Raw genomic sequence first — 16843 nt, forward strand, 5'->3', positions numbered from 1 at the left:
TAAATAGAGAGGATTCAGTCGTGAACGATGCCCACTGAGTGCCAGCACTGACATAAAGCTTAATCAAATCTCAACCAAGTAAATGTTATCTGCGAATATTTGCCAAGTGACCGCATGGGGCAAAGCGCAGTAATGGCTTCTGTCTCTCTCTTTTGAAGATGTGAAATTAACATGGCGTGGACAATCAACTTTTCTCATAAAACTGTAAAGTCATCGCATATGGTGTGGAAGAGAGATGAATGTTCTCATTACCATACTGTTCAATAACCAGAGCCGTGGTAATTCACAGAAGTGCTGATACAGCAGAGGGCATGCCGCAAGACATAATGCAGCTCTGAGGAGACAAGGGCTGGGGGAGCTGGAAAACAGGTGCCAACTTTACAACTGCGGCTGCCTGCAATGAGGAGGACTGACTGCAGCATAACCAAGTAAATAACTGCATCTAAATACAAAAAGAAGCAACTCTGCAAATAGTCCTGAGCATAAAACCTTTACAGTTTTGTGTATACAGCTCCTATGCAGACATATATGCCTCCATGGTTATAGGGTAAAAGCACCTCTGGTGGTGCCTTATCTCCCTGTGAACAAAAGGGTCTGGGAGGTAAAATATATGTCCAATTTTCGGGGAAGAGTCAGGAGACCACCATACACCTTACATGTTCAGTCCATTCTCCCAAGATTGGTAAGTTTGGTTGACATGTACTGTATCTTAACCCTTAGAGGACCAGGCTAATTAAAATTTTAGCGTTTTAGTTTTTCCCTCCTTGTGCCTAAAAGGCCATAGCACTTGCATTTTTTCACCTAGAAACCCACATAAGCCCTTATTTTTTGCGTCACTAATTGTACTTTGCAATGACAGGCTGAATTTTTTTCATAAAGTACACTGCGAAACCAGAAAAAAAAATTCAATGTATGGTGAAATTGAAAAAAAAAAAACACATTTCTTTTATTTTATTTTTTTTTCATTTTTACGCCGTTCGCCCTGGGGTAAAACTGACTTGTTATATATGTTCCTCAAGTCGTTACGATTACAACGATATGTAACATTTATAACTTTTATATTATCTGATGGCCTGTAAAAAATTTAAACCATTGTTAACAAATATATGTTCCTTAAAATCGCTCTATTCCCAGGCTTATAACGCTTTTATCCTTTGGTCTATGGGGCTGTGTGAGGTGTCATTTTTTGCGCCATGATGTGTTCTTTCTATCGGTACCTTGACTGCGCATATTCGATTTTTTGATCGCTTTTTATTACAATTTTTCTGGATTTGGTGCGACCAAAAATGCACAATTTTGCACTTTGGGATTTTTTGTGCGCTTACGCCATTTACCGTGTGAGATCAGGAATGTGATAAATTTATAGTCCAGGTGATTACGCACGTGGCGATAACAAACATGTTTATTTATTTCTTTTTATTTATATCATGGGAAAAGGGGGGTGATTCACACTTTTATTAGGAGAGGGGGCTTTTTATTAATAACAACACTTTTTTTTTAACTTTTACACTTAGGGCCCTATTCCACTGGACGATTATCGTTCAGATTATCGTTAAATCGTTCGAATCTAAACGATAATCGTTCGGTTGAAATGCAGTTAACGATTAACGACCGAACAAGAAATCGTTGATCGCTTTATAAGATCTGGACCTATTTTTATCGTTGCTCTTCGCAAAACGTTCGCATTAAATAAGACATTGTTCGGTCGTTCGCAATAGATACAAACGCAATAGCGAATAAATAGCGAAGAAAAAAAGACCGCAATTACGATCATAAGTAACGATTATCGTTCCATGGAAATGAGTGAACGTTTTCAGGTCTTTCGCAATATCGGTCGTTTGAGATTGTTAATCGTTAACGATTATGCAAACGATAATCGTCCGGTGGAATAGGGCCCTTATACTAGAAGCCCCCCCCTGAGGTTACGGTTATTCCCCCTGGGGGACTTCTAGTATAAGTACACTGATCTCTCATTGAGATCTATGCTGCATAGATATGCAGCATAGATCGATGAAATAGGCACATCGATTGCTTCTGGCTGCTGTAGCAGGAAGCAATTGAGTGCCGAGCCGGGATCAGCGCCATTACGGCGCTGAGCCCGGGTGGAGGAGGATGTGTGGATCGCTCCTCCAGGACAACGTCCCGGAGGAGCCATCCACACCAGGGATGGCTGCATTCAAGTAATCGGATGCAGCTGTCAACTTTGACAGCTGCATCCGATTACTTTATTAGCGGGCACGGCAATCGGACCGTGGCCGCGGCCCTGGGCAACGAGCAGCACCCGGAACCACGACGGTTCAGATCGCGGCCGCCACGGGGCCCCGCTCTGAACACATGTAGGCGGCCCTGGACGTACGGGTACGTCCAGGGTTGCCTAAGGGTTAAAGGGGTACTTTATTGATTTGTTTTCTTTCTTTCTTATAAACTAGTTTCAGAAAGTTATATAGGTTTGTAATTTACTTCTATTTAAAAATCTCCAGTCTTCCAGTACTTATCAGCTGCCATATGCCCTGCAGAAAGTGGTGTATTCTTTCTAGTATGTCATGTTGCTCTCTGCTGCCACCTTTGTCAATGACAGGAATCATCTAGAGTAGTAGCAAATACCCATAGAAAACCTCTGGACAGTTCCTGTCACGTACAGAGGTGGCAGCAGAAAGCACTGTGTCAGACTCGAAAGAAATGTAAGACTTGATATTTTTAAATAGAAATAATTTATAATCTGAATAACTTTCTGACACCAATTGATTTGAAAAAATCACTGGAGTACCCCTTTAGGCTATGTTTTCACTATGTACATATGAGTCCAAACAATGTCTGTTGTTGTAAAACCACAACTGGAATTAATGTTCATGATAATTAATTACGGCCATTGATTTAGTGTTAAACAATGGCCATTCACTAAAGAACGGCCGTTGTTAGTATGTAGTGGGAACATAGCCCTAATATGAATAGCCAGCTTAGTTTTGTTTCAATGTCAGTAAACCATCAGGCTATGTTCACAAAAAGGGGGACATTTACAAAGGGTCCGGCAGAGGCACATGCCAGGGAGAAGGAGCTTAGGGGGTGTGACAAGGTGGAGAGGAGGAGTGGCCTCCTCCTGTGCCTCATTTATCATGATTTCCGCCTGCTTGCATGTGTAAATCATGATCCAAACCTACACCTGCAGATGTAGATTCTGTACGCAGGTTTGGGCACCCTGCCGTTCGGATTCACTAAGAGGCTGGAATTTGGACGGGGAAAAGAGGGTGGGGCTTAATTTAATATCCCCTTCATTAATCCCCCCATAGTGTTTAACTAGCATCAATTTTGCTGCAAATTGTGCAATTCACAGTAAAATCAGTATTTTTGCAAAGATTTAGACCACATCAAATTTTTTCAATTTAACTCCAATTCACAATTTGAATCAAAATAGAGCTGATAATGCTAATTAAACGCCATGTGTGAAGGAGACAGAAGAAGTGAATTAACATACAGGACCAGACTACAGTTATGTGAAGTCTGGAGGTACATTGGACTGCACAGGAGCTGTAAAACAAAATTTCTAATAAAGACTGTCTGCGAGGCTGCTTCATTTTCACTACAGGCCTTTCATGTCTGTGATGTCCGTGTAACATGGAATGTGGGAATAAGGCCTGAGACACATTTGCTGTGTTTTTTTAACTGTTGATTTGTTTAATAAATGAAAAAGTAAGATACTTTTTAAATAGTCTTCATTAGCTTTTACTGAGAGTAAAAGTCCCCATACACTTTATACAGTACCTATGTTTGGCCATTAGTGTTGGGGGTTTGTCAGGACTCCACTGACAGATCAAGAGAATAATGGTTGACCTCATGATGGAGATCAACCAAAACACTGCGGAAACACCATCACATGTTTCTAAACATCAGTAAATCTAGGAACATTGCCCCCTGGGAAATCAAATTTGCAAAAATACTGCATAGATGCCATCACATGTTTCTCAATGATAGTGAGCTAGCAAGACCTTTTTCTGGGAGAGAACAAAAAAGCCAAGGGGGGTCTCCAGTCAAGAAAACCACCTTCCAACAAGCCACAATCAAAAAATGGCAGAACTTGCAAAATACCCCAGCAAGGTATCCATCCACAGACAGCTGTTTCGGGTTATTTGTCCCTCATCAGTGTGGAGTAGGATTGTGACTAGTGGGAGCACGGAAGCAGAAAGTGCATTCAAGAGAATGATGGTTGACCTCAGGGAGATCAACCAAAACACTGCGGAGACACCATCAACGTCAGTGAATCTAGGAACATTGCCCCCTGGGAAATCAAATATGCAAAAATACTGCGGGGATACCATCATGTGTTTCTGCATCCTTCCCATCTGTCTGTCATTCTTCACCGACAGATCAGGCCTAATAGAAATTCATTGCCAGACTCCTTTGTTTTCAGAGCAGTCAGGCTGCTTACACCTCCCCTCCCACATCACCTCCTCGTAGAACTCACAGCAACATTAGGCATTGGCAAATGTTCGTGTGTTTGGGGAGTGCAATGGCAGCTAATGCCACCACCATGTTCCATCCAGGATGAGTGGTCCGGGTTCTTCTGGCATGGCGCCGGGCTCTGCTTCCGTTTACCTAGCCATGTGGGGTGCTGCAGTACTAGATTCAGCCTCTAAAGGGGGCATGTGCTCCCTCTCCAGATTTAAGGGGGCAGTATCCTAATTATTTCTCCATCCCTTTCTGCAACTATTTAAGGAGGCACATTTTCCTTGCCTGATCGTTAAGGTCCATTGGTCCTATGAAGGTGTTTCTTTGTTTACGCTGTAAAATTATTCCATAGTCTCCTGCACCTGTAATTACTCTGCCTAGTGTTCTTGTACTCTCCGTCCAGATTTCCATGTTCCCGCTGTGGTGTTCCCGGATCCTGCTGTCTGGTCCTGCACTCCTATCTGCATCTCACTGCATCCTTCTTAGACTATTGTGCCTGTACTGTGAGTTTGGCATCTTGGGTGGCTGATACCCCTTGCCATTGTGTCCCTTATCCTGCGGGAAAGTCTATCTCCACCATCTGGAGTATCTCGTGAAGAAAGGAGGATAGGCTTAGACAACACCCCTAATGATAGATTGGCATGTGACACAGTGGGCTCACGTCTACTCATCCTGACAGAGGGTTGCAAGAGATACCTGTCAGACAGGGGCTGGCTGGCAGATTTTAGCCTGGGGGGCAAGCACACGGCACTGGCCCTTGACTGGCAGGCTAGCGGCCCATCCTTTAAGGACCACTCTGGCCCTTACCTGGTATTACCCTCCCCAAATAAGTGCGGGAAAGGAGGATACCACATGCGCCACAGAATTATAGTATTGTGGCCAGTGTTCCCAGCCACGAAAAGCCGTTGTAATTGTCTTACCTCCGGATGAAATGTCTCAAGCCCCTGAGTACTTCTTCAAACCTAGTGGTCTCTCACATGCTATATAGTATGTAATGAGAGCTATCCCAGGATATATATCTATTGGATTAAAGGGAACCTAGCTCAGGTGCACAGCATAGTACCTTAGGGGGCCTTTACACTGAGAGATTTATCTGACAGATGTTTGAAGCCAAAGCCAGGAACAGACTATAAGCAGAGAACAGGTAATAAAGGAAAAACTGAGATTTCTCCTCTTTTCAACTCCATTCCTAGCTTTGGCTTCAAAAATCTGTCAGCTAAATCTGTCTGTGTGAATGCACCAGGGTTAAGGTACCATGCTGTGTACCTGGTGACCCTGTTATCAGTGCTGTAATCATTTACATTGCCCTTCTGGTTCTCTTATCATGTTACAACCATCAGCCCTGAATCTCTACAGCACCAGCTGTTATCAGAGGAGGTACTACAACTCCCAGCATATCCTGAGGGCTGCAGACTGTCAGTAAATGCTGGAAGTTGTAGTGTTTGCAGCTGTTGTACTTGGAGGATTCTTGGTGTATTGTATACTGGAGGCTTTGTGGGAGATCAGAATACATAGTTCTGTTGGGGCTCAGTGTGTGGATGAGACCCCAGAACAGAACTGATACAGTTATATACCGTTACTGACCAAATCCAATACACCAGTATATAAGAAACATATATTATCACTGTGACCACAACCATTACCACCCTATACTAACTAATACCACCAAACCATAACTGAGATCCAGTATACCCAGACCAATAATACCAGTATAAACGAAACAAATATCACAACCCCTTCACCACTAGTCACTAACTAACATCCACTGTACAAATACCAGGATCATCCCCATAGAACATGGGTCTCAAACTTGCGGCCCTCCAGCTGTTGCAAAACTACAATTCCCATCATGCCTGGGACAGCCAAAGCTTTGCTTTGGCTGTCCCAGGCATGATGAGAATTGTAGTTTTGCAACAGCTGGAGGGCCGCGAGTTTGAGACCCCTGCCATAGAAGGTTCTCATTATTAAAATGTGTCTGCTGGTCGAGATATCATGTGTAATCGAAGATACATAATGAGCTGCTAGATAGCCACTTCCTACTATCTCTATCTATCTATCTATCTATCTATCTATCTATCTATCTATCTCCTATCTATCTATCTATCTATCTATCTATCTATCTATCTATCTATCTCCTATCTATCTATCTATCTATCTCCTATCTATCTCAGGTATAAGAACACAGACAATAGAGCACACTTGTCAAACTCCGTCCCTCCAGTTGTTACAAAACTACAAATCCCATCATGACTGGACAGATAAAGCATGATGGGAATTGTAGTTTTGCAACACTTGGAGGGACGGAGTTTGAGACCCCTGATAAGTTATAAGACCTTATAAGTGATTATAGTGCAGTTACATTCAGTGACTCACAGTAGGCGTCTTCTCTGCATAAAGAGACGTCCACTTTTCTTTTTCTTCTCCATCTGGTTCCGGCCATCATGAAGGCTTCTCTGGCTATGACTCCTCCTCTCCACGGGATCTGTCAGACAGACATTTTAGGCTTCTTGCTCCAGCAACATCCTCATTTGTACATCCCTCCATATAGAATGCCCCCCCCCCCCCGCTGCACATCTCTCCATATAGAAAAGCCCCCCTGCTGTACATCCCCCATATAGAATAGCCCCCCTGCTGTACATCCCTCCATATAGAATAGCCCCCCCACCGTGCACATATCTCCATATAGAAAAGCCTCTCTGTGCATCCCCCATATAGAATAGCCCCCCCCCTGTGCATTCTCCCTTATAGAATAGCCCCCCCTGTGCATTCTCCCTTATAGAATAGCCCCCCCTGTGCATCCCCCCTTATAGAATAGCCCCCCTGTGCATTCCCCCTTATAGAATAGCCCCCCTGTGCATCCCCCTTTAATAATAGCCCCCCTGTGCATCCCCCCTTATAGAATAGCCCCCCCTGTGCATTCTCCCTTATAGAATAGCCCCCCTGTGCATCCCCCCTCATAGAATAGCCCCCCTGTGCATCCCCCCTAATAGAATAGCCCCCTGTGCATCCTCCCTAATAGAATAGCCCCCCTGTGCATCCCCCCTAATAGAATAGCCCCCCTGTGCATCCCCCCTAATAGAATAGCCCCCCTGTGCATCCCCCCTAATAGAATAGCCCCCTGTGCATCCCCCCTCATAGAATAGCCCCCCTGTGCATCCCCCCTAATAGAATAGCCCCCTGTGCATCCTCCCTAATAGAATAGCCCCCCTGTGCATCCCCCTCATAGAATAGCCCCCCTGTGCATCCCCCCTCATAGAATAGCCCCCCTGTGCATCCCCCCTCATAGAATAGCCCCCCTGTGCATCCCCCCCTAATAGAATAGCCCCCCTGTGCATCCCCCCTAATAGAATAGCCCCCTGTGCATCCCCCCTCATAGAAAAGCCCCCCTGTGCATCCCCCCTAATAGAATAGCCCCCTGTGCATCCTCCCTAATAGAATAGCCCCCCTGTGCATCCCCCTCATAGAATAGCCCCCCTGTGCATCCCCCCTCATAGAATAGCCCCCCTGTGCATCCTCCCTCATAAAACAGCCCCCCTAAGCATCCCCCCTCATAGAATAGCCCCCCTGTGCATCCTCCCTGAAGGGGTTTAAAAAAAAAAATAAGAAAAACAACTCACCTCTCCTCGGCCCGGATCTTCAGTCTGCAGCAGCTTCTCCCTGCTGCTGCAGCAAGGCGGCTCCTCTCTCCGCTCTCAGGTCCTCAGCGGCGCGTCAGGGAAGTGACGTCACCGCTGGGGACCTGATGCAGGTGCCTGCAGACGTGCCTGCGCGCGGCACGTCTGCGGCTACTGGGGGGGATCAGGCGGCCTGAAAGAAACCGAGGGAATAGCGCGGCGGCCGGCCGCGCTATTCTTTCAGTCTCAATTGTAGCAGAGGGTCGGCCACGGGTCGCGGCCCACTCATTGGTGGGGAAGACCAGCCCGGGGGGCACATGCCCCCTTGCCCCCCGGCCCAGCCCGCCCCTGCTGTCAGATGAACATGGGAGAGGGAGATTACAAACCAGCTTAGAAAATGGACCGAATGGAGAGAAATAGAGAACAAGAAGAGCAGCAAAAGGCAGTCTGCAGGGAAGAATCATAGAGAGAGAAAATAGAGCTCCCCTAGCACATTATAGGGGCTGTAGAAGAAAATGTAAGCACAATCTTTTTAATAAAGACCTGTAATGTTTTTTGCACAGTAATAAGTACAAGGCGAAAATAGATGTCCATAGCCTTTAAATTCATAAAATATGAAAAACTTTCACTTACAGTCCTTGTCTGCGTTCTCTGTAAAAGTATGGAGGTGTTTAGAACTGGTCCCCCTACAGTGTATGCCCCACTTTGAGAAAAAAAAAACCCCTGGAAAGATTGATGTTTATTTTAATGCACTCAATGCAATAATGCAGTATATTGCTGCCTTTCCCCTGCAGTGCCTGTGGGATATGGAGGATTTAGGAAAACTGGAACTATATTATACAATCCCTGGGTCAGCTTAATCCCAGAAGGAGCAGGTTTTCCTGTATTTCAATGTAAAATTATAGGTAATCCATATTAATATCCCAATGAAATGTACAAAATGGCAAACTCAGCTCTGCTACCTCTGTATATGACAATACATTATTCATCAGAGACTGCTGAGAATAAAACTCTGGAACGCCACGGGTTCTTCTTACCAGGCCGACAAACATCATAAATATCTGCCATTTAAACCGTAATTTACAGCCGACCAGTTGTTGTAAATGTGTTTCAAAGAAGCCAAATAATATTACATCCCGCATGCAGCTTATCTCCCGGGCAGCCACAAGAAAATCTATTTTAATTAAGAACTTTCTTGTCTCCTTTTCTATTTTCTTTCCTCAACCTCACAGAGATTTCCATAAAATCTACATAACACACAGAGGCCTCATCTCCCTCATATTTCCCACAGGTAAAACCATCAGGATCATTGGCAGCTAAGGAAAAGTTTTACATGTAATTAGTTTGAAGTTGGGCGGCATACCTGTCCGTGACAGAAGCGGTGATATCCAAGCCGCGGGAACCTTGGGGGCAGCAGTGAGGTGACATCATGGCTGTATTGTCACCATTTATCACAAATAATTAGCTAATCCTCATTCCCCTGAGAAGATAATTATAAAGGAAAGGGTTATAATCAACTTCAGTCGCTGCCGCTATATCCGTATTACAGAGGATGAAAGATCTGCACAACAGGGGATAGACCTAACTTCCTATCATTCGTCCCCAGTTAGCAGAAAAGCTATTTTCAGTAAATGAAAGGATATGTAGACATTTGCATCCATTGTCTTTATCCAAACCATTATATACAAAGAGACTTGATTTTAAATATTCCTTTTTCTTTTTGTATACAGCTCTTATACAGAGAAGCAAACCCTGTGTATAGTATAGAGGATATGTACTCATTATAGTATAGAGGATATGTACTCATTATAGTATAGAGGATATGTACTCATTATAGTATGGAGGATATGTACTCATTATAGTATAGAGGATATGTACTCATTATAGTATGGAGGATATGTACTCATTATAGTATGGAGGATATGTACTCATTATAGTATGGAGGATATGTACTCATTATAGTATGGAGGATATGTACTCATTATAGTATGGAGGATATGTACTCATTATAGAATGGAGGATATGTACTCATTATAGTATGGAGGATATGTACTCATTAAAGGGAATGTATCGCCAAGACTTGTTTTTACAGATTACAGACAGATACTGGAACATGTTCTAATCTGTTTATTTCTGATTGTACTTTTTTCAATATATTATTATGGGGGCAGCCATTATGTTGGAGCTGTTTTTAACATGCCCATAGACAAAATGAACATCCCAAGAGCCTATTCTTTGTATAGGATACACTTATAGGCATGCTCAGTAACTTCTGTGATGAGTGAAAAGATCACTCTGTAGGGAGGGAAAGGCTGAGCTGCTATTGTTTTTGCTATCTACTTGTCCTATCTACTCAGAATTACTTTATAATATAGATGGTAAATGGAAATTTTTAAAAAACGTCAGCAACAATTCCTAAATGTTAAATCTTAAATGTTACCAACTGGGTATTACCTTTATTATTATTATTATTATTTATTTTTAAAGTGCCCTTGATTCCAGAGTGCTCTATAAGTCAGTGATTTTCAACCTGTTTTGAGCCGCGGCACACTTTTTATACTTAAAAAATCCCAGGGCACACCACCAACCAAAATGGCACAAAATGACACTAAAACAGTACATATTATACATATAGTTAATAATATAGATTCTAAATGTATTTATACTCACTCAGTGTGAAACCTGGGCCTGTTTTCTTCTCCCCCCTGTGCTTCTCTCCTGTGCTTCTCTCCACCATACTTCTCACCCCTGCTTCTCTCCTGTGATTCTCTCCACCATACTTCCCCCCCTGCTTCTCTCCTGTGCTTCTCTCCCCTATGCTTCTCTCCTGTTTTTCTCTCCACCATACTTCTCCCCCCTACTTCTCTCCACCATACTTCTCCCCCCTCCTTCTCTCCTATGCTTCTCTCTATTGGGGGCCTTATTACCTTTGGGATCACGTACAGGGGGATTCCTGCATGGGGCCGCCTTCTAGGGTATTACATACAGGGGGTACTTACATGGGGGGCTGCCTACTGGGGAATCACATACAGGGGGTGCCTACATGGGCTGCTGAGAAGTGTTTTTATAGCAGTCACTAAGAGGCCTCATTCTATGTCCATATGCTTTTGTATGGCATGGCAGAAATTGTTCAGGTCTCCTGTGTCAGGGTGGCACAGGAGCTCAGCTGTCTCACAACAACTTGGTTTTCCTTCTAACCGCCAGGAATGGAGAAACCACTGATCCTGGTTGTTTAACCTTTTACATGCTGCAATCCAACCATAACCATGGCATCTAAGTGGTTATTGGGAGGTCTGATTTAGGTGTGCATATATGTACACCTATCCAACTGTGCCTTTGGCAGGGACAAAAAGTTTGTTTGTTAAGATAACGAAGACAGACAACTAGCTTGTCCCTGCCAGAGGCACCGGTGGCAGAGTTGCAAGCTCTTTAGCAGGCAGCCACCTTCTATGTGCTTTGTATAGTACTGGTGTTTTCATGTACAGCAGAGGGACCTTAAGGCCCTCTTAGGCACCATGGCTCGGCTGCAACTGCCACCTCTGCACAACCATAGCTGTACCACTGGGTGTGTGTCACATTGATTATGCTATCATCCTGTCCTATCACACAACTGTCTGGTCTATAATTTACATTTGAACTAATAATATCGTTTTTCGCCCTAGCTTGTTCCTTGTATAGAACATTCAGTCAGGGTAACTGGAGTGCAACAATGCGACGGATCCCATTGGTGTACTCTGGCAGCAAGGAGCAACGGTGCAGAAAACATTAATTACATCTGCTTGCACAGCTTTTATAATTACACACACACAAAAAAAGATGCCGCCGGGACCGGATGATTTTTCTATTGTGTGTCAGAGACTTCAGTTTAATAAATTAGAATATGTTACAGTAGAAATATTCACAGATGCTTCATTATTTGCAGATTCTTCTGGAAAAAATATACGAAAATGTCACCATGTCGTATTCTTCATTAATGTTTTTGTACTTATCATAAATGTCTACAGTGTATACCTATATCTACAAAAAGGTAGTGGCTTATTGGTTTCAAACACCCCTGAGGCATTTGTCCCGATTTTGCCGAGACTTTCGCAGATTTTAGGAGACAATCACAGCAAAATCATGTCCCGGGTATGTCCCGGGAAGCCCCGCCCCCACTGCTATAATCCCCGCCCCACAGAAGCCCCGCCCCCGGTTGTGTGCTCAATGCGATCTCCGGTGACATCCGGTGGCTGAAAGTGGCTAGGACAGGAGCTGTAGAGCCCAGGAAGTAAATCCTCCCCCAGCCAGTGCCCATTGCTGCCCTGCAGGTGCTGTTGCCACTGTGCTGGGGCTAAGGGTTAGGGTCTCCTGCCAGGCTATGCTTAGTTGGTTATATCTGGATCCAGCTCTCAGACCCTCTATCATAGGTTCTGCAGCAGCTGGGATTTGATGTGAGGTTCTGCAGCAGCTGGGGTATGTTGTGAGGTTCTGCAGCAGCTGGGGTGTGTTGTGAGGTTCTTCAGTAACTGGAGTATATGAGGTTGTGCAGCAGCTGGGATGTTATGGGGTTCTGCAGCAGCTGGGGACTGTTATGAGGTTCGGCAGCAGCTGAGGTGTGTATTATGATGTGCTGCAGCAGCTGAGGTGTGTAATATGACGTTCTATGTGTATTATGATGTCAGTGTAGCACCGTTCACCTTTATAAGTACAGCCTCTTACTTTATAAAGAACCAGATATAATCTTTTAGCTGTAATTTTCGTACTACATATTCCAGCATATAGCACAGCTGCTTCAGAACATATATTATACTACTGGTGACAAGCCACACCCAGCAAACCACACCCACTGTAGGCCACAGACCACACCCACTGTAGGCCGCACTCCACACAGACCACACCCACAATTAGCCACACCCCTTACCAACGCTAAAGTGTTCCTGGAAGGATTTTTCAAATGTTGGCACTGTTGCCTTGCTATGCTGTAGTCCTGGTTTTAAATCCCACCAAGTACATCTACATGGAGCTTCAATGTTTTCCCTGTGTTTGTATGGGTTTTCTCTGTGTGGGGTTAAGATTGTGAGCCCTATTGGGGACAGGGATCAATGCGAGCGATGACAATCTCTGCAAAGTGCTGTGGTATACATTGGCATTATATGAATTAATTATTCATTTTATGTATTATGTCATTATGTATTGTGTACCAAGAAAAGTGAAGCTGTCAGCTACACTAAACTGCTGACACTATTAGCTGTAAAAAAAAAAAAAGAGAAAAAAATGTTTTTATTCTCATGTGCAGTGTCCAAGAAGACCCCTCCCATCTTTATCCCTGGTTTAGACTTCGGCATTCGGTTGTCTGTTAAGCAGGGATATGGATGGGAGGGGGAGCGAGGAGACATTCCAGATTGCTGCAGGATCTTGGGGAAGTCTTTTTTTTTACACTCTTCTCATGAAAGTAAAAGCATTTTTCTACATTCAAGAACAGATATATGAAATATACCATTTGTTCCGTTGACTGAACAGCTATTTAATAATGTAAGCAGTTTGGAACATAGATTGTCACTGTCAGGTTCACTTTAAAGTGACTGTAACCACAAACTGTGTTGTACATCTGACTGTGATCAATAAATATCTCCGTAGTATGTACAATAAGTTGTCCACCTTCCAGTAGGAATAGTTTATAGTACATGCTGACTAGAGACTTATTAATATTCCTGGATTTTTTTGTCTTACAGATGGGAAGATTTATGCACTTGGAGGAATGGGTGCGGACACCTCCCCTCAGGCCTTGGTCAGACTCTATGAGCCAGTTAAAGATAACTGGGTGCCACTTCCCTCCATGCCCACACCACGTTATGGAGCCTCCACTTTCTTGCGTGGAAATAGAATCTATGTTTTAGGTACGTTTGTATTATTATAATTCTTTATTGTCTCATTATCATTTGAGAATGGGGTCCAAAGGGGCAAACTAAGCAGGACTTAGTGAGGTCTCGTGGCAATGTTAGAGGCAATGTAATTTACACTTTGCACCGGATAATCTGTACGCATGTGCGTAGACCAAAACATACGCTTCTACGGAATGTTCCGCGAACACGAACCGTTTGATAGAAAAAAAATTAATGTTCGTGTTCAGGATCCAAACCGAACATGGGGATGTTCGCTCATCACTAGTCTATAGGTGTAGAACTAACCAACAATGACAATGATAAGAGGAGATTGGGAAGCAGGTCTCAGGGTTCTATTACACATGGTGGTTGTCAGCTGTAGTTGTAGCCTCCCCTGTAATAGGGCTAACAATCAGCCGCATTACTGATCAAGCCTTCTAAAGAAGATTGAAATTGGCCTTGTTTACAGATTGCCCCAGGCCTTTTAATAGGTCCCTTAGGATCGTATTACAAGCCTCGATGTTATGATCTGCTAGTTCAGCTCTTGCTTATACAACCTATTACACAGCTCAATTATCGTGCAACAGGGGCTGTGCGGACATCATTAATGATCTCCGTGCAGGCCTTGCTTTAGTGTAATATAATATATATTTACCTGCCCCCGCTCCCCTGGTGTTCTCCAGTGTTGTGTATGGCATCCCCCTGTCACTGCTTCTGGAGCCCACAACTGGCCCCATCTCTGAAGTGATGGGCCGCTCAGCCAATCACTGAAAGAGACAGGACAGCGCAGCGGACACTGATTGTTTGAGTGGACTGTGACTTCAAAGACATATTTGGAAGTCCCAGAGGCGGCTGTAGTGAGAGGAGATTCACAGAAACAAGATAGGGCCACGGGGGAGCATGGACAGGTAAGTATTAACTTTATTATTTTATATAGGATATGATTACACTACCTATTACATAAAGTGATATGTGGTCAACGACCAATGATAAACTTGCCAAAAGATAACGATCAGCCGATGATCATTGTCCTGATTCGGCCGATTATCGCTCTGTGCAAAATCGGGCCCTTAGTGAGACACCACTTGAGGAAGGTGACCTACTGGGCAATGTTTTGGCAGGAAAACTATACTACATAGATCCATTAAGAGCAGGAGCTAAACAGATCTAAAGTGTTGAATATTTTTAGATTCTTGCCTTTACTTTAAATAGCTCCACCCACTGTAAATGTAACCACTAAGCTTTTGTGCCTCCAAAGGGAAATTAACCACCAAGTTCAAGCTGCTCTTGCTTACAGCCCTTACAGGCATTTGATCCAAGTGCAGGTCTTTCTGACGCATAATGCACTGTGCACACTCTCTATGCACTATATTATCTTTGATAGATGCACTTCTATCGTCAGCAACCAACTTTGTAATGCACACCAATGCTCATTGTCATGTCAGCGTAGGGCTCTAATACATTCACCTCTGCAAACATACTCTCCTATACAATGGTCTGCCAGCCCTAAACAAACATAGACTGACGAGTGCACAGACTCAAAGCATAACACAGCAACACAAATACAGTAATGAACCGTTCTTAAGGCTGCATACACACACACACACACACACACACACATACATATATATATATATATATATATATATATATATATATATATATATATATGTATCAGGGGAAGAGGATTCTACATATGGTTCCATCTCCTTACTTCCAGGTTGTATCTGTTATGTACTGTTAGGCTGGGTTCACACTTTTTGCAAAATGGTTACTTTTAGGCTATGTTCACACTACGTAAAAGTACGGCCAATGTTGCCATCGGCCACAACGGCCGTACTTTATGTGCCTGTGAACACTGCCTTTACTTCAATGGGATCCCAGCCGGAGTGTGTACTCATTGTATACGCTTCGGCCGGGATCCCATGCGGACCCGCAAATAACTGACATGTCAGTTTTCTGCGGCTGCTTGCTTCATTGTGTGCAGTGGCAGGTTCTGATACGGGTGCGCGCTGATGCGCCCGCATGAGCACACTACGGCCAGAAAGATCATCCCAGCTGGTACTACAGTACCGGAACTACAGGAACGGCCAGTCTCATACGTTGTGTGAAGATAGCCTAAACACGCACAAAAACATGTTCAATCACATTTTTGTGTATGCTAAAAAAAATAACGGAAGTCAATGGAAAAACGGATCCAAACAGATTGCACATAATTGCATCTGTTTTTTCAACCATTTTTATTCTTTAAACGCATATGTCAAACAGACTGCAAAAAAGCAGTGTTAACCTAGCCTTACTACACTTTGGATATTCTATACTTTTGGTTACCTAAGCCTGACACTCTCCATGACACTGAAATAGCACTAATTATACTGTAGAGAACTGTATTACTACATAGAAAGCTGAGATCTGTAGCTCTGTATAAGCTACGGTATTTTGTACAAAATTTAGACACAGGGCCACATCACGTTCCCTTGCTTTACATGCTTTTTTCTTCTGATTATTTCTTCTTCTATGCATTAAGCTGAAGGCCAATCTCAAGCCAAGTCCCACAGAGATTTCGGGGCCAAGAAGCAAAGCTCCATCCAATTACAGTGTAAAGGTTCACGTCAAAAATTAAACAGTCTCCTGGGTGAAGGTGTTAAACCGCTAACAGCAGCGGCTATAGAAATCCTTCAGGGAAAATGCTGAGAAATTGCTGAGATCGAGTTATCTTCCATGCTTACAGAAGCTCAAAGATAAATGACTGGGGGGGTCACTACATAAGCAGTTTTATACATGCAGATTTAGGCTATGTTCACACATACACCACTAATACAGAAATGCGGAACCACTCAAAATTACACAGAATATATTAATAAAAAAACAATGAAAAAATAAATACCATTAATAATGATCCTGACTGCTAACACACAAAACAAT

The 16843-nt window shown here is 43.6% G+C and overlaps 1 protein-coding gene across 1 annotated transcript in view; it reads left to right on the forward strand.

The window, feature by feature from the left end:
• The window catches only part of KLHDC8B (kelch domain containing 8B), a 107295-nt gene that overhangs the window by 41743 nt on the left and 48709 nt on the right, over positions 1-16843 (forward strand). The window contains exon 4 of the mRNA XM_069966807.1: positions 13769-13933. Coding sequence (XP_069822908.1) covers positions 13769-13933 — 165 coding nt within the window. The remainder of the gene's footprint in view (positions 1-13768; positions 13934-16843) is intronic.

Source organism: Dendropsophus ebraccatus, chromosome 4 (genome assembly GCF_027789765.1).
Source record: "Dendropsophus ebraccatus isolate aDenEbr1 chromosome 4, aDenEbr1.pat, whole genome shotgun sequence".
Classification (NCBI taxonomy): Eukaryota; Metazoa; Chordata; class Amphibia; order Anura; family Hylidae; genus Dendropsophus; species Dendropsophus ebraccatus.